This window comes from Pleurodeles waltl, chromosome 8 (genome assembly GCF_031143425.1).
Source record: "Pleurodeles waltl isolate 20211129_DDA chromosome 8, aPleWal1.hap1.20221129, whole genome shotgun sequence".
Classification (NCBI taxonomy): domain Eukaryota; kingdom Metazoa; phylum Chordata; class Amphibia; order Caudata; family Salamandridae; genus Pleurodeles; species Pleurodeles waltl.
Genome location: NC_090447.1, coordinates 1419823208 through 1419842399, shown reverse-complemented (window position 1 = coordinate 1419842399; position 19192 = coordinate 1419823208). Strand labels below are relative to the sequence as shown.

General features: G+C 51.9%; 1 protein-coding gene across 1 annotated transcript in view; it reads right to left on the bottom strand.

Annotated features, from left to right (window-relative positions):
• LOC138248710 (E3 ubiquitin-protein ligase TTC3-like) overlaps positions 1 to 19192 on the bottom strand; it is a 1210547-nt gene that overhangs the window by 893407 nt on the left and 297948 nt on the right. Inside the window, exon 11 of the mRNA XM_069202542.1 lies at positions 16545 to 16599. Within this exon, the coding sequence (XP_069058643.1) occupies positions 16545 to 16599 (55 nt within the window). The remainder of the gene's footprint in view (positions 1 to 16544; positions 16600 to 19192) is intronic.

The following is a 19192-nucleotide window of genomic DNA, read 5'->3' as shown; positions in this document are numbered from 1 at the left end:
ATCCACCATCTCAATGACTGCAGTGCTACCTCCGGTAGCCGCATTGTGTCTTCCCAGCGACCTGTTCTTTGGCTCCAATTGGCCTCCAATGCCTCTTGGAGGGGTCTCATGTGGAGTCTGGCATTTGGGACAATAAAGATGCACGATGCCATGGAGCCCAGTAGTGATGTCACCTGACGTGCCGTAGGTGCGCTGGCTCTCAACAGGTCCTGGCACTTCATGTTTATTGAGGACAGTCGTTCCTCCGAAGGATACACTTTTTGTAGTTCTGTGTTTATGATAGCTCCTAGGTAGTGAAGACTCTGCGTTGGAGTCAAGGTTGACTTCTGGTAATTGACCTGAAGACCTAGAGCTTCGCAAACTCCTAGTACAATGTCCCGATGGCTTCTCGCCTGCTCCGGAGAAGAAGCCTTTAGTAGCCAGTCGTCTAGGTATGGATATATGAATACTTCCTTTGTCTTCGTAGATGCGCCGCCACCACTGCCATACATTTCGAGAAAACTCTTGGAGCAGATTTCAGGCCAAAGGGTAGAACCCTGAACTGGTAATGCTGTAACGCTACTCGAAAGCGCAGGTATTTTCGATGCTTTGGAGCTATTGGGATGTGGAAATACGCATCCTGCAGGTCGATGGAGCACATCCAGTCTCCCTGATGCAGTTGAGGGAAAATTTGGTGAAGCGCTAGCATTCTGAACTTCTGCTTTCTTATGTATTTGTTCAGCAGTCTTAGATCCAGGATTGGCCTGAAAACGCCCTCTTGACCCTTCTTTGCTACTAGAAAGTAACGGGAGTAGACCCCCTTTCCTCTGTGGGCAGGTGGAACCCTTTCTATGGCATTCTTTCTTAGGAGGGCGAGAGCCTCCTTGCGTAGCAAGGTGAGATGAGCCGGATTGTGTTTGGTTGGTGGCAAGTGTGGTGGAGGCTGCTTGAAAAGGAGAGAATAGCCATGTTCGACAATATTGAGCACCCATTTGTCTCTTGTGATAGAGTGCCACTCGTGAAGATGAGCAATAATACTTCCCCCCACCGGAGTGGTGTACAGTGTCGAGGGAAGCGAGACTTCATTGCTTAGTGGGTGCTTTTGGAGTGGACTGTTGAGGTCTACTTGACCCTCGCTCCCTTGTGTTTCTTCGCTGAAACAGAGGGCGTCCCTGTCGTTGCTGAGACCTTTGCGACCAATGAGGGGTTTGAACCCTCTGTTGGAAAGGGCGTCTATCGTACGGTCTGTACCTCCGCCTGAAATCTTTCCTTCTTTCGAGGCCTACCGCCTTCATGGTATCCACCTCGGTCTTCATGCGGGTCATCTCTTCGTCTGCATGGGCACCGAATAGAGAATTCCCGGCAAATGGGAGATTCAGGATACGTTGTTGTGCCTCCTGTTTCAAGCCAGTGAGCCTCAGCCAGGAAGATCTCCTCGCACAGATACCATGTGCGTACCCATGAGCCGCCAAATCCGCCCCATCGGCTGCCGCGCTGATAACTTGGTTAGATACCAGGCATCCTTCCTGTAGAATCTCTTGGAAATCTTGCCTGTCTTCTCTGGGCAGTTTTTCTGTAAATCTACTGAGGGAATCCCACAGAGAACGATCGTATCTGCCCAGGAGCGCAGACGCACTAGAGACCTTCATTGCTGAAGCTGCTGTCCCGCACATCTTTCTTCCCAGAGAGTCTAAATGCCTGCTCTCTTTATCCGGGGGTACCGTGGATGAAGATGCCACCGAGTGGGTCTTTCGGGCGGCAGCTATGATCACTGAGTCTGGCGGCGGATCCTTCCTAAGGAATAAAGGGTCTTGCTCTGGAGCCTTGTACTTTTTAAGAATCCGAGCCGGGGCAGACTTAAGCGAGGCTGGGGCCAGAAAAGTGTCCATGGTCGGCTGCAACAAACCAGGCACTAGAGGCAGCAACTTTTTCGACGCTGATCTCTGTTGTAGCGTCTCAAAGATGATTGATGAGGAGGTAGACGGTTCTGGAACCTCTATATTGAGTTTCTGCGCTCCTCTTAGCAACACCTCGTTGAAAGTGGTTATGTCATCCACTGGTGAGACTCTAGCAGGTGGTGAATCTGTAAGAGTAGGTGAGTAACGCCCGACAGAAGAACCTGATGAAGACCAAGAGGGTGATCTTCTTGAGCGCGACCTGGATCTCCGTTGAGAGCGAGATCTGCTGCGGGACGCTGTAGCCGAGCGCCTAGGCCTCGCGGTCGGCTGTCGAGGAGCTGAACGAGCCCGTTCTGCCCCGGCTGTCGGCGATGGCGTTCTTGGCGGGGAGGCAGTGGGTGAATACATTCGCGAATATTGCGAATCTGGGGAGGCCGCTGGTCTGTTGAGGCTCTCCAGCCATCTCGGAGATAGGTTGATGGGCGAGACATGCCCAGGAGATGCTCTTGACCGAGAAGAGTCGCTCGGTATGGAGACCACTGGGAGACTGAGCCTTGTCTGGCGAGGGGCGATGTTCTGCTCCCTGTTGGACAGGTAAAACCTGCGTCGACGTCGATGGCTGTTTCGACGTCGAAGGACGCCCAGTCGGTTGGTCCTGCCTCGACGTTGATTGCCTCGACGTTGAGTGCCTTGACGTCGAACGGCGTTCCTTGGACCTCGACCTGCTCGCCGTCGTGTGCCTCGACGTGGAGCGATGGGAGGTTGACGGCGGATGTTTCTCGTGCCGTCGTGGAGATCTCGACGTCGTGTGTCCTGACGTCGGGGGGCGCACAGCCTTTGGCGGCGACCGGGCATGCCGGCGGTGGCTCGACGTCGATCGGCGGGCTGCCGTCGACGGAGACCTGCCCCTGCTCTGATGTTCCCTCGACGCCGTTTTCGACGTCGGGTGCGTCGCCGTCGACGGCGATCTATGCCGGTGGGACGGTGGGACGGTGGTAGCGACGACGTCGACGGTGAACAAACAGGTATTTTCCTACCTGTCGACGTCGACCGGGCCATTCTCTCCTGAGAATGGCCTTCTGGATGCCTGGGGAGTGAGGAGGACGATGTTCTTTTCCTCTCCTGAAGCCCATGAAGTCGGATCTTCTCTCTGTCTTTCAGAGTCCTCCTAGACATGTTCTTACAGTACTTACAAGTGTCAGGGCAGTGACTCTGAGGCAGGCACACTATGCACAGAGAGTGGGGATCTGACTGGGCCTTCTTCTTCCCACAAGCAGGGCATTTGACAAAAAGAGAAGGCATTTTTCTGTCAGTAAAAACCTTCCTAGCTCAGACAAAGATGTTACTTGTCGAGTGAAAAGTGAAAAAACGCTTTTTTAAAGAATTTTTCTGAGGAAAACTCAGAAAAACTGAGAGCTCAATGCTCCAGGATCCTCTCAGAAGAAGCCAGAAAAAAGAACTGACCTAACTGTGAACCAACTGTCACTTTTCCTTCACCCCTGAGGCATGGTGGGATACTGGAGGTGCTCAGGGTCTTAAAGGCACAGTGCCAAAGTTTTTATGGTTCTCCTGTGTTAACCTACATGCAGCCTATTGGCTAAGAATGCTTCATTGTTTTTCAATGCAGTTTTCTCTATTTTTTCACTAGAGTTTGCTACTGCTTACTTCCCCAAGCCTAGTTTTAGGAGCTTGGGTACTTATTTATGCTCTATTGTAGTATTTAAAAAAAAAAAAAAAAAAAAAAAACTTCATAGAAATAAAGCATTTTAGCCTGTTTTTAACATGATAGCCTGCATGACTGTTTGTTACACATGTATAATGTGTATTTATTTTATATATGCTCCGGGGTCCCCGCACAAGGGCGGGAATATTCAATGTTTATGACTTTGATGAGGATCCCCTGGAAGAGAACTGCCCCTGCGACTGCGAGAGGAGGTCTGCCCTGAGAGGGAGACGGAGCGGAGGGCACAGTGAGAGTTGAAGAAGGTCGGAATACCACACCCTCCTTGGCCAATCCGGAGCAATTAAGATGACTTGGGCCCGGTCTTGGCGTATTTTCCTCAATACTCAAGGAATCAAGGGTATAGGGGGAAACGCGTAAAGCAACTGGTCGCACCAGGTCATCTGAAACGCGTCCCCCAACGCCCCTTGTACCGGATACTGGAGGCTGCAGAATAACGGGCAGTGCGAGATCGTCCGGGTGGCAAACAGATCTATCAGAGGAAACCCCCACATCTGGAAGATTAGAAGGACTTGATCTGGATGGAGATGCCACTCGTGGTCGGCCGAGAAATGGCGACTGAGACTGTCCGCACATACGTTCAAGACTCCGGCCAGATGATTTGCTACCAAGCAAATCTGATGGTCCTTTGCCCAGGACCATAGCCGAAGAGCTTCCCTGCAGAGAAGGTATGACCCTACCCCTCCCTGTTTGTTTATATACCACATCGCGGTAGTATTGTCCGTCAGGACCTGAACCGACTGACCGCGAAGGGATGGGAGGAAGGCCTTGAGAGCCAGACGTACAGCCCGTAACTCCAACAGATTGATATGAAACATCTGTTCCACTGGAGACCAAAGCCCTTTGATCTCCATGTCCCCCAGATGAGCTCCCCACCCTAGAGTGGAAGCATCCGTTATTACCGTGGTCACTGGTGGAGGTTGCGTGAACGGCCTTCCTCGGGAAAGATTGTCACCCGCAATCCACCACTTCAAATCCGTGGCAGCATCTCTGGAGATCTTTACCGAACCTTCGAGATCCCCTTTGTGTTGAGACCACTGTCTCCGGAGACACCACTGAAGAGCCCTCATGTGCCAGCGAGCATACGTGACCAACAGTATGCAGGAGGCAAACAGACCGAGCAGACGTAGGACCTTGAGGACTGGAATGACCGCTCCACTTTGAAACATTGGAACCAACGCCTGAATGTCTTGAATCCGCTGAGGCGGAGGAAAGGCTCGATTCAATGTTGTATCCAGTACCGCCCCTATGAACAGGAGGCGCCGAGAGGGCTCTAGGTGAGATTTGGGCACTTCACCGAAAAGCCCAGGTCGAACAACAACTGGGTTGTCGACTGCAGATGATGCAACACGAGCTCCGGGGACTTGGCTTTGATCAACCAGTCGTCCAGGTAAGGGAATACTGCTATCCCCTTCCTTCTGAGCTCTGCCGCAACCACCGACATCACCTTCGTGAAGACTCGAGGTGCTGAAGTAAGACCAAACGGGAGGACCGCAAACTGATAGTGCTGCGACCCTACCACAAACCGGAGATACTTCCTGTGCGACTTGAGTATCGGGATATGAAAGTAAGCATCCTGCAAGTCGACAGACACCATCCAATCTCCATTGTTCAACGCCAAAAAGCACCTGAGCTAGGGTCAGCATCTTGAACTTTTCCTGTTTGAGGAACCAATTCAAGATCCTCAGGTCCAGGATTGGTCTCAACCGACCATCCTTCTTGGGAATCAGGAAGTACCTCGAGTAACAACCTTGACCCCTTTCCTGCTCTGGGACCAACTCCACTGCACCCTTTGAAAGGAGGACTTGAACCTCCTGTTCTAACAAAAGGAGGTGTTCTTCTGAACAATAAGATGGGCGGGGCGGGATGGGGGGCGGAAACTCCCGAAAGGGAAGGGTATAGCCGTTTCTCACAATGCTGGTAATCCAGGAGTCTGATGTTATGACCTCCCACTTGTGGAGAAAATTCAGTAACCTCCCCCCTACAGGAGTGGAGTGAGTGGGAATTGGTGGAAGCCTAAGGCTGCTTCCCCTGCTGCACCCCTCCAGAGGAAGAGGCAGAGTGCTGCTGAGTAACTCCCCTGGTACGGACCCTACCCCTCCCTCTGAAAGATCTATAGGAGAGCAGAGGTGGGTTGCTGGAATTTCCCTCGAAAGGAAGAGGAGGAGGAACCACGACCAAATCCTCGAAACCTCCTAAAAAATCTGGAGGAAGTAGAAGAAGTGGCTTGCAAGCCCAGCGACTTGGCCGTGGCCCTGCTCTCCTTGAACCTCTCTAAGGCCGAATTCGCCTTGGCACCAAAGAGCTTGTCCCCATCAAAAGGAAGGTCCAGTAGGGTCGACTGTACATCCGAGGAAAATCCTCAGTTACAAAGCCAAGCCTGCCTCCTCGTAACTACAGCAGTGCCCATTGCTCTAGCCACAGAGTCAGTTGTATCCAACCCAGATTGGATAACCTGAGTTGCAGCTGCCTGAGCGTCCGATACTAGATTCAATAGCCCCTGAGGGACCTCCGTATGCGTAGATGCAATTTCGTCCATCAGAGCATAAATGTACCTTCCTAAAATACATGTAGCATTGGTGGACTTTAATGCCATGCTACATGATGAGAACACCTTTTTGGATGCCATGTCCATCTTCTTGGAGTCTCTATCCGAGGGCACAGTTGGAAAAGAGCCAGGAGCAGACCTTGCCGAGCAGGAAGCCTGGGCCACCAAGCTTTCAGGTGTTGGATGTCTGGTAAGAAAACCAGGGTCAGCCGGTGCAGCCCGATACCTCCTAGCCACAGATCTATTGACAGCTGAAGACGACACCGGCTTCTTCCAGACTTCCAAAACAGGTTCCAGCAGCGCCTCATTGAACGGCAAAAGTGGTTCTGCCGATGTAGAGGCCGGGTGCAACACCTCTGTCAACAAATTCTGCTTGGCTTCAGTCACCGGCAAAGGAAGATCCAAGAAGTTAGCTGCATTCCTGATAACAGCATGAAAAGTGGCCGCCTCTTCTGTATACTCCCCAGGAGATGACAAGTCCCACTCGGGGGAAGTATCTAGGCCACTAGCAGTGTCCAGCCCATGGAGACCCTCATGAGAGTCCTCAATCTCTCCTTCCTCCAGGTTCTGTCTCTGGTACTCCTGTTCTTCAAGGAGGCGGAGAGCAAGCCTCCTCGAGTGCAGCCTCTCCTCAATCCTCAGCGTCGACATGGCGTCAGCAGATGTCGAAGAACGACGCCGATCCCCGGATCCGTCCGACGCCGGGTCTACAGGCGCCACAGGTACCTTCGGCGCTGAACAAGGAGTCGGATGGAGAGAAGACTGCTTCGGAGTCGTAGGAGGTCTAGACGGCGCCACTGGTTGAAACATCGAAGCCACCGGAGCCGAAGTTGTCGGAGTCAAAGCCTCAGGACCCACCGGAGCCGATTCCGACGCCGAGCCCACGTTCCCCAGGGGGAGAAAGAGCATAAAAGGTGCCGGTCGAAGGGGAGCCGGAGCACCCATGTTGAAAGCCAAAGGGCCGAAGGCCCAGCCGGTCCACCACCTGGAGCTATCTGCTGGAAGATGGAGAACATCGCATTTAAAAATGCGGTATTATCAGCTCCAGGGGCCGGGAAAGCCGGGTACTGGGGTGCCTGGTTCGAAGGCGACACCGACGCCGGCCTCGACGTCTGCAACGTCGGAGAAAACATTTGAGGCTGCGGAACCTCAAACACTGAATGTGGTTGGCCCGATGACCCGGCCGAAGTCGGTGAGGCTGGAGAAGGCAACGGCGTCGACGGATGAGGAGTGACAGTGGGACTGACCTCCCAAGTCTTCTGACGCCGAGTCAATGGTGACCTCGACCGAGACCTCTCTACTCGACCGGCGCCGTGATTCTCGATGACGCCGGGAGTCCCGATGACGCCGATGAGACTTCGGTGACGAGGATTTTCGATGGTGTCTCTTTTCCTTCTTTTTCGACTTCGCCAGAAAAAGCTTGGCCTCGCGCTCTTTCGGGGCCTTAGGATTCATATGCTGACAAGAATCACACTTGCCAACATCATGATCGGAACTAAGACACCACAAACAGTCAGAATGTGGGTCCGTTACCAACATTTTGCCCCCACACTCACGACAGGGTTTGAATCCTGACTTTCTCTGCGACATTGTAATCTCAGAGAAAAAAATAGATCCAAAAAACACACTGTAACTGTCGAACAGCAACAGTAGCTCCCTCGAAGATAACCGTTTCGAATGGCACGGATAAAAGGGAACTGACGTCGGCACGTCGGCGAGGACCTCTTATTGCCTGTATGACGTCAGATGGCGTCGCGTGGGCAACTGTGACATCCTCGTCGACGTGCAGAAGCTAGGAAGAAGATTTCCGTAGAGAGCTGGCGCAATGGGAGTATTCATTAGGTGAGGAATCCACAGGTAGTTGTATCCATCAGAATGTGCACTTCAAAGCATACTGACGGCTTGGGGAGGCTACCCCTCCTAAGCCATCTAACACCTATTTCCAAAGGGAGAGGGGGTGTTGCTTCCTGCTCCCAAAGGAAATTATTTGTTCTGTCTTCCTGGGCTTCAGCTGGTCAAGCAACAGGAGGGAAGAAACCTCGCTGCAGGATGGAAGTAGCATTGGCTGTCCAGGAAAACCCTGCAAACTGGTAGGCGCAAAGCTGGGGGTCCTCTAAGGAGCCCTCAGAGTGCATAGAATCATACAACTAATAATGGAAACAGTATTTGGGTACGATTCTGACATTTTTGATACCAAAAATGCACGTTTGTAGTTACCATTGTGTAGCTGGACATAGTGACCTATGCACTCACGATATCCAGGAAAATGAAGCAGGAGTTTGTGGAGGCACCTCTGCTCATGCAGGGGTGCCCTCAGACAAACTGGTACTTGCACCCTGCCCTCTGGGGTGACTTACAGTGACCCGGTACAGTGACCTGTAGTAAAAGGGTGCATGGACCTTTTCACACAGGCTTCAATGGCAGGCCTGAAGACACATTTTGCCTGGGCTCCCAGGGATGGCGCATTACATGGCGAAGTCCATGGCGGACCCCTGGCGTACCAATGCCCTCGGTGCCTAGATACCATATACTAGGGACTCACAGGGGTACACCAGTATGTCAAATGTTGGGTGTAAGAAGTACCAAACCAACTAAATTTGGAGGAGAGAGCACAATCACGGAATCTGGTGTAAGGAAATGCCTCCTTGGCATGGTTACCCCCTGACTTTTTGCCTTTGCTGATGCCAAGTTATGATTTGCTAACCAGGCCCCAGCACCAGTGTTCTTTCCCTAACCTGTACTTTTGTTTCCACAATTGGCGCACCCTGGCATCCAGGTAAGTCCCTTGTAACTGGTACCCCTGGTACCAAGGGCCCTGATGCCAGGGAAGGTCTCTAAAGGCTGCAGCATATCTTATGCCACCCTGGGGACCCCTCACTCAGCACAGACACTGCTTTCCAGCTTGTGTGTGCTAGTGGGGATAAAATGACTAAGTCGACATGGCACTCCCCTCAGGGTGCCATGCCAACCTCACACTGCCTATAGGTATAGATAAGTCACTCCTCTAGCAAGCCTTACAGCCCTAAGGCAGGGTGCACTATACCATAGGTGAGGGTATATGTGCACAAGCACTATGCCCCTACAGTGTCTAAGCAAAACCTTAGACATTGTAAGTGCAGGGTAGCCATAAGAGTATATGGTCTGGGAGTGTGTCATGCACGAACTCCACAGCACCATAATGGCTACACTGAAAACTGTGAAGTTTGGTATCAAACTTCTCAGCACAATAAATGCACACTGATGCCAGTGTACATTTTATTGTAGCATACACCCCAGAGGGCATCTTAGAGATGCCCCCTGAAACCTTAACCGACTACCAGTGTGGGCTGACTAGTTTTAGCAGCCTGCCACACACCAGACATGTTGCTGGCCACATGGGGAGAGTGCCTTTGTCACTCTGTGGCTAGTAACAAAGCCTGTACTGGGTGGAGGTGCTTCTCACCTCCCCCTGCAGGCACTGTAACACCTGGCTGTGAGCCTCAAAGGCTCGCCCCCTTTGTTACAGCACCTCAGGGCACTCCAGCTAGTGGAGTTGCCCGCCCCCTCCGGCCACGGCCCCACTTTTGGCGGCAAGGCCGGAGATAATGAGAAAAACAAGGAGTCGTCACTGGCCAGTCAGGACAAGCCCTTGCAGATGGAGGATTACTCCAATAGGATTGGGGATGTTCCCCCTCCCCTCTGGAAGGAGGCACAAAGAGGGTGTAGCCACCCCTCAGGGCTAGTAGCCATTGGCTACTAACCCCCCCAGACCTTAACACACCCCTAAATTGAGTATTTAGGGGCCCCCAGAACCTAGGAAGAGAGATTCCTGCAACCTGAAGACGAAGGACTGCTGACCTGAAGCCCTGCAGAGAAGACGGAGACACCAACTGCTTTGGCCCCGGCCTGTCTCCCCACTTCAAGAAAAACATCAACAGCGACGCGTCCCCCAGGGTCCAGCGACCTTTGAAGCCTCAGAGGACTACCCTGCATCTAAAAGGACCAAGAACTCCGGACAGCGGCCCTGTTCCAAAGAAACTGCAACTTTGCAACAAAGAAGCAACTTTTAAAGACCACACGTTTCCCGCTGGAAGCATGAGACTTTCCACTCTGCACCCAACGCCCCCGGCTGGACCTGCGGAGATCCAACACTACAGGGAGGACTCCCCGGCGACTGCAACCCTGTGAGTAGCCAGAGTTCACCCCCTGAGCCCCCCCAGCGACACCTGCAGAGGGAATCCAGAGGCTCCCCCTGACCGCGACTGCCTGCTTCAAAGAACCCGACGCCTGGGAAACCCACTGCACCCGCAGCCACCAGGACCTGAAGGATCCGACCTCCAGTGCAGGAGCGACCCCCAGGTGGTCCTCTCCCTAGCCCAGGTGGTGGCTACCCCAAGGAGCCCCCCCCCACCCTTGCCTGCATCGCTGAAGAGACCCCTGGGTCTCCCATTGAAACCTATTGCAAACCCGACGCCTGTTTGCACTCTGCACCCGGCCACCCCTGTGCCGCTGAGGGTGTACTTTTTGTGCTGACTTGTGTCCCACCCCGGTGCCCTACAAAACCACCCTGGTCTGCCCTCCGAAGTCGTGGGTACTTACCTGCTGGCAGACTAGAACCGGGACACCCCCTTCTCCATTGAAGCCTAAGCGTTTTGGGCACCACTTTGACCTCTGCACCTGACCGGCCCTGAGCTGCTGGTGTGGAAACTTTGGGGTTGCCCTGAACCCCCAATGGTGGGCTACCTTGGACCCAACTTTGAACCCTGTAGGTGTTTTACTTACCTGCAAAAACTAACCAAACTTACCTCCCCCAGGAACTGTTGAAAATTGCACTGTCTAGTTTTAAAATAGCTTATTGCCATTTTTGCTAAAACTGTACATGATATTGTGTTGATTCAAAGTTCCTAAGATACCGGAGTGAAATACCTTTCATTTGAAGTGTTACTTGTAAATCTGGAACCTGTGGTTCTTAAAATAAACTAAGAAAATATATTTTTCTATATAAAAACCTATTGGCCTGGAATTGTCTTTGACACACAAGCCCACAAAACACACCCTCAGCGGCACAGGGGTGGCCGGGGGCAGTAGGCAAACTAGGTGGCGGGTTTGCTATAGGAAGCAATGGAGGGATCCGGGGGTCACTTAGGCGATGCAGGCAGGGTACAGTGGGGGGGGAGGGGGAGGCTTCTTGGGCCAGCCACCGACTGGGCTAGGATGAGGGCCGCCTGCTGGTCACTCCTACACAGGTAGGTGTTTCTTCTCGGTCCTGGGGTCTACGGGTGCAGTGCTTGGTCCAGGCGTCGGGTTCTTTTGTTACCAGATAGTCGCGGTCAGGGGGAGTCTTTGGATCCTCCCTTCAGGCGTCGCTGTGGTGGTGCAGGGGGGTTGACTCAGGGTGCCCACGTCGTTGGAGACGCCTGGGAGTCCTCTCTGCGGTGTTTGTTGTCCTGGACTCGAGCCGGGGGCATCGGGTGCAGTGTGTGAAGACTTGCGCTTCTGGAGGGAAGTGAGAGCCTCTTTAAAGTTGTTTCAAGTCGCAAAGTTGTTGCAGTTTCGGAACAGTGCCGCTGTTCTCTGGAGTTTCTTGGTCCATTAGGTGCAGGGCATTCCTTTGAGTCTTCATAGGTCGCTGGTCCCGCTGGATGCATCGCTGTGCAGGTTCTTTGAGTCTTGAAACAGGCTGGTGGGGCTGGGGCCAAGTCAGTTGGTGTCTCCGCCATCTCTGCAGGGCTTTCAGGTCCGCAGTCCTTTCTTCAGGTTGCAGGAATCTAATATCCTGGGTTCAGGGTCACCCCTAAATATTGAATTTAGGGGTGTGTTTAGGTCAGGGGGGCAGAACCCAATGGCTACTGTCCTTGGGGGTGGCTACACCCTCTTTGTGCCTCCACCCTGAGGGGAGGGGGGCACATCCCTCTTACTATTGGGAGAATCCTTCAAACTCAAGATGGAGGATTTCTAAAGGCAGGGGTCACCTCAGCTCAGAGCACCTTAGGGGAAGTCCTGACTGGTAGGTGACTCCTCCTTGTTTTAATCATTATCTCCTCCGGCCTTGCTGCCAAAAGTGGGGGCTGTGTCCTGAGGGGCGAGCATCTCCAATAGCTGGGATGTCCTGGGGTGCTGTAACAACAGGCAGGAGCCTTTGAGGCTCACCACCAGGTGTTACAGTTCCTGCAGGGGGAGGTGAGAAGCACCTCCACCTAGTGCAGGCTTTGTTCCTGGCCACAGAGTGACAGAGGCACTCACCCCATGTGGCCAGAAACTCGTCTGGTTGTGGCAGGCTGGCAGAAACTGGTCAGCCTAGCACTAGGAGTAGGACTGGTGTTCAGGGAGCATCTCTAAGATGCCCACTGGCTGTATTTTACAATAAATTCCACAGTGGCATCGGTGTGCATTTATTGTGCTGAGAAGTTTGATACCGAACTTCCCAGATTTCAGTGTAGCCAATATGGAACTGTGGAGTTCGTAATTGACAGACTCCCAGACCATATACTCTTTATGGCTTTCCTGCACTTACAATGTCTAAGGTTTGGCTTAGACACTGTAGGGGCATAGTGCTCATGCAACTATGCCCTCACCTGTCGTATAGTGTACCCTGCCTTAGGGCTGTAAGGCCTGCTAGAGGGGTGACTTACCTATGCCACAGGCAGTGTGAGGTTGTGGGCATGGCACTCTGTGGGGAGTGCCATATCGACTTAGTGATTTTCTCCCCACCAGTACACACAAGCTGTGAGGCAGAGTGCATGTGCTGAGTGAGGGGTCCCCAGGGTGGCATAATACATGCTGCAGCCCTTAGAGACCTTCTCTGGCCACAGGGCCCTTGGTACCAGGGGTACCGTTTACAAAGGACTTATCTGTGTGCATGTGCTGTGCCAATTGTGGTAACAAAGGTACAGTTTAGGGAAAGAACACTGGTGCTGGGGTCTGGTTAGCAGGGTCCCAGCACACTTTCAATCATAACTGGCATCAACAAAAAGCAAAAAGTTAGGGTGTAACCATGCCAAGGAAGGCATTTCCTTACACATGGTCACTTGATCCCCACGTGACCAGCCCCTTCAGCCCTCTATAAGTCTCTAGTAATTGGTACCTCTGGCACCTAGTGTATGGGTACTGAAGAGGACCCCTCAGAGCTGCAGCACCACTTGTGTCACTCTGAGAGACCCAGCACCAACCTTATGCTGACTGCCAATGCAGGCTGCGTGACTAAGTGCTCCTTAAATTGAAATCACATAAGTAGCCCCTAGAGCAGGCCTTCAGCTCTCAGGCAGGGTGCACTATTTTACAAGTGAGGGCATATCCATGAGCAAATATGCCCCTACTATGTCCTCGTCAATTCTTAGATATATTAAGTGTGAATGGAAGCCATATTTAGATACATGTGCTGGACACTGGTTAATATGAGTTCCCCAGCTACATGATGGCTTCTCTAAACCCAGGGCTGTTGGTATCAAACAACTAATATTACTAAACCCTCACTGTTTCTAGTGATGGATTAAAAAATATAAGCACCCAGAGGGCACCTCGAAGGTGCCCCCTGAAAAACCTACCACCTGCTGGTGAGCTCACTCACTCGTTCTGGCCAGCCTGCCACTTACAGACCAGAATCTGACCTTCAAGGGGGAAGAGCCTCTGCTCTTGAAAAGTCAGAAACAAAAGTCTATCCAGGCTGGGGTATTACCCACCCCTCCCCACAGGACGACCTGCATTCCAAGACAGGAGCTTCAAAGAAGCCTACCACCTTTGATATGCAGAACTGGCCTTCCTTGCAGGAGATGCCAATCCCCCGCCTCAGGGCCCATCTGGCACCTGAACAGGCAGGAAAATAAGCAACTGTAGGCGGCACGTCACACTTCCAGACTGGGAACACTCCTACGGTGACCAGCCTGAAGTGGACCCAATGGAAGAAATACCACCATCTTACATGTGGTGGGACTTGTGGAGAAGTGTGGCACAATGGTTAGAGAGGCAGACCCTGATGCAGAGATCTGGTCCGGGACCAGGGTTCAATTCCCACCTCAGCAAAGAGTCTTGGGCTCAATTCCCTTGGACCAGATAATTCTCGCCTCAGTGCCTAATCTAATTAATGGGTCCCACTCTGTAACTCTGGGCAATAGCTTGCTTAATCTCCACAACGGCCCTCACAGCGCTTGGATGCTTGGCTTCACCATGGGGCTGTCCAGGAGTGGGCACCTCACAGGGAAAAGCCAGGAGGGGTTCCACAGCAGTATGCGTACAGTGCCTTGAGACCCTAATGGGTGAGTAGTGCGCTATACAAGTGCAAAGTTTACAGTTTACTTAGGGACTCTGAACAGGGTAATGCCCACTCCTCACAGGAATTGGTCATCTAGGGGGTGTTGTGACCCCAAAGGTAAGAAGCCCACTGGCAACTACCATTCACTCCCCTTAAATTGAGTAATAGGAGACCCCTGATTCCAGACCTTTAGATCTTCACTGGACACAAATGGAGAAGTGGGCAAGACCCCTGCTGAACCCAAGGAGTAAGGAGCACAACTGACTTGGTGCCAACCCTGCTGGCAGGCCTGCCTATTGCACCCAACCTTCGAGGAGCAACTGAACTGTCCTGCCACTGCGGCCTCCAAGAAACTGGGAGAGCTGTGAGCACTCCACAAATCACCAAGACCACCTCCCCTGAAGTGCAGAAGCTGCTCCCCTGCATCTGCAGGCACCCAAGAGAGAACTGTGAGGACGGGGACCACCAAAAACCAGACACCTGATATCACCACTGCATCTGAGCCACCTTGCCTGATCTGAAGGGGGCCAACGGTGTCAGCATGGTCCCCAGGCCCTCCAGAGACAAAGCCCAGCCGAGCTTTCCCTCTGTGGACTTCCTGATGGCGTCTGCAACCTGACTCTGCAGACCCCGCCCTCACTGTGACTGCCTTTGGCGGCAATAATCATAACAATCTAAACGCCAGAGACCAAGGAGAAGAGGACCATGGTGTCCCTACGTCCCCCCGGCTCTTGGGACCCAGGCCTACCTTTTGGTTTGACCGGGCTGGAACCCCAACCCACACCTGCAGCCTGTTTCTGTGGGCCCCCTGCACTGTGACCTCCTCTGGTGACAGTAAACCAGATGGTCCAAACCAACTCTGCACCTGGACGTCCTGGACCGAGAATAACAGGACCACTGCTGTCCCTACATCCCCAAGCATCTCAAGAACTGAACTCCCTCTGTGGTTCACTCATAATGGATCCCCCAGTCCACACCTGCAGCCTGTTTCTGCGGGCCCCCGCGCTACGACCACCTTTAATGACAGTAAACCAGATGGTCCAAACTACCTCTGCACCCGGACATTCTGGACTGAGGAGAACAGGGCCACTTGTGTCCCTATATCCCTGAGCATCACAAGACCTGAACAACCTCAGTGATTCATCCGGGCTAGACTCTCAATCCACCCCTGCAGCAACTCTGTGACCAGACCTATCCCCATAGACTTACACAGGGCATGGAACACTGAACTGCACCACTGCACCTGGTCACCCTGTGCGGCCCGAGGTGACCTATTGGTGTGGCCTTAGACCTTGCCCCATACTGATCCTAAGTCCAGGCTAGACTCTCAATCCACCCCTGCAGCAACTCTGTGACCAGACCTATCCCCATAGACTTACACAGGGCATGGAACACTGAACTGCACCACTGCACCTGGTCACCCTGTGCGGCCCGAGGTGACCTATTGGTGTGGCCTTAGACCTTGCCCCATACTGATCCTAAGTCCAGGCGATCGGTCCTATAAGTTGCTGTACTATACCTGTGTCCAGTGCTTGTTCTTCCCCCATAGACTAACATTACTGCATATAAAATATGAACTACTATTAAAAACTCTCAAAAATTCATAACTCAAAAAGTACTCATTTTACTCCAGGGATCCTGGTATCAAAGTTTACAAAAGGTATGTGTTATTTTTATAATTTGGTCTTGGGTTTCTTTATTGAGTGTGTGTCTCACTTACTGCATGCGTGTGCCTTACATGCTTTGAACTACTATCTGATATGACTAATGCTCGACTACACTACCCAAAAAGAGATACTTGGGATGTCATTTGTGCCTCTGTGATACCTCTGGGGACTGACTGGACTCTGGACCATATACCTCAGTTTGGTCCACTATATAAGGAGCCAGCTCCCTACAGTGCTTCTGAAAGGAACAAGATGAGCCTGATTGCTGAATTTCTGGCATTTTGGTTCTGCAATACTAATCAATGTGTGTAAGCTCTTTTTATTTGTCCCATTGATAACACTCTTATAATTGAACCCACTTGTGTGGCATTTATATGTACATAATGCACCTAATTACACTTCACAATCCAATAAACATGGAATGCACTTAATCTAACACGCAGTCAACAATAAGTGTGTATAGTTTATGAGCTACTTCACTCACCTTATACCAATTCTGCTTGAGAATAATAGCTCTTTTGCCATCAGCAAGGGCCAGTCTGGGGACATAAAAAATAATTTGAAATGCATTTTAAGTTCAACAGGTTAAACTAATGTTGTTTTTCAACATTAGTTTTATAAAATATCTTGCTAAATCATACAATAGGTACACAGTTCAGACACATTACTAGTAAGATAGGTGTAGGAAGGTGCCTCTTGACATGGTCCCTCACTTTTTTTGCCTGGCTTCTGGTGTAATTTTGACTGAAAGTGCACTGGGTCCCTGCTAAACAGGTCCCCCAGTGCCAGATTTCTTTCCCTAAAACTGCAGTGTCATTTATCCCAATTGGCAAACCATTAAATTGCCACTGTAAATCCCTAATAAATTGTACCCCTGGTACCTAGGGCATGGGGTACTAAAGGAAGGCCCTTGAGGGCAGCAGCACAGATTGTGCCACCCTCAGGGACCATCTCACCTACATGCACCCAGTGTTGCCTCTGCAGATTGTGTCTTGGTGCAGACCCAAAATGAAAACACGACATGGCACACAGCCTGTGTGCCCTGTCCAGTTTTAATGAATGTAATATTGTGCAGGCCTTTCAGCCCCCTGGCAGGCCCTCCAGCCCTGAAGGCAGGGTGCATTGTATCACAGGTGAGGGCATGCCTGCATAAGCAGATATGCTGTGCTATGACTTTGCCAATTCTCAGACATAGGTCATTTTAAATGCATGTACTGGACATTACAAGTTCCTCAGCTACATGATGGCTCAACTGAACATAGGGATGTTTGGTATCAATCATCTCATATTAACAAACCCTCACTGAATCCAGTGATGGATTTATTAATGCATGCACTTAGAGGGCACCCTAGAGGTGCTCCCTGCTAAATCTACCAACTCATAGCTGGGCACCGACTGGTCAAAACCAGTGCAGCCACCTTAGGCAAAGTTCTGGCCCTCTGAGGTGAGAGCCAGTGCTCTTGAAGGCTCATAACAAACGCCTGCTCTGGGGAGATGTGTGACCTCCTCTCCCATGCAGGATGAACATTCCATGGCAGGGACCTTCAAAGGACTTTACACCTTTGAAATGCACCCCAGGCCTCTCCGAAGGCCTGGAGGCCGACCCCCAGTTCCTGACCCCACTTTTGGCGGGAGGTCTGGCGTTAAATTTGGAGGAGTGGCCAACTCTATGCCACTTCCAACCTTAGGGTGGATGAGCGAAAGTGGTCACTAATTTTGAAAATTTTCCATCCTGTGTGGAAGGAATTAGGCCAATAGAATTAGGGCCCAAAAAAGTGGTCACAGAAAGGGTGTAGTCACCCTAAAGGAGAGTTGCCCATTGGCTTCCACCTGGCACTCACTGTCACTCCCCTAAATTCAGTATTTAGGTGGCACCCCTGAACCCTAGAAGCAGATTCCTGCAACCAAAGAAGAATAGGACCCGTCGCCAACAGAGAAGACTGAAGACACCTACTGACTTGGCCCCAGACCTACCGGCCTGCCTGCAGCCTTCAAACAAATCTGCACCCAGAAGACAACTGTCCTGCAGCCCAGCAAAGTCCAAAGCCTTGGGAGGACAGCCTGCCTTCAAACAAGACCAAGAACTCCTGTGGATAGCAGACCTGTCCAAAAGAAACCGTCTCTAAAGAAAGGTAAGCCTGCCTGTGGAACCGCTAAACCAGACGCCAGAAGTGACCACTACACGAGACACCCCTGAGTCCAAGTGGCTCATCTGTCCTGTGATGGTCCCCTGGCACTTCAGACCAAGAGTCCACCATGGGTTGCCCCCTGCCGGACTCCCCAACAACACCTGCAGCCTGAATCTGAGGGAACCCCATCCCAACCTGCCTGGTGAGCTGATACGACATCTAAAGACACCCCTGCACCTGGAGCATCTAAGCCTTGGGGAGCTGAACCAAAGGTGTCCTTACGACCCTGGGCATCTCAACTTAACTGGGCAGCTGTGGGCTGACCCCTCCTGGCCAGAGCCTGCAACCTGTTTCTGTAAGTCATCTCCGCCATAGTTATATACAGGGCGCTCAACGCTGTGTTGGCACTCTGCACCAAGCGGCCCCTGAGCTGCTGAGGGTGTAAGTTTGGTGCTACCTTGTGGCGCCCCCTTGTATTTACCTCAACCCTAGGAGATGGACCTCTGACCTTGCTTTACTCACCTGTGAGCAGTGCTGCAGCGGATACCCTCTGTCTCCACTAAAAAAGCTGTGTTGGAACGCTACACTGGGCCATGCCTGTGCAGCTAAGGGTTTAAGTTTGGCGTTGACTTGAGCACCACCGGTCCTCACCTTAACCCCCGGAGACTGAAATCTGCTCCTGTTGGTACTTACCTGAGATCAGCACGTCAAAAACTCTTCTTCTCTCCCCCCCCAGCCTTTGTTTAGGCGCCGACCTAAACCTTAACCTCTGCACCCAGCTGGATACCAACCTGAACCTTTCCCGGTGCTAGCCTAAACCCCTGCAGTCTGGGACCCCAAGTCTTACCTGCAAAACTTCATCTTTGTTTTCCTCCATAGACTAACATTGAAGACTCTGAAAATTGTGATTTTCGAAAAACATTTTCCACCTGCTGGACTCCCAAACGACACCTGCAGCTTCAACATGCAGGGCCCCTTGACCGTGAGTACTCCCGGACAAAGA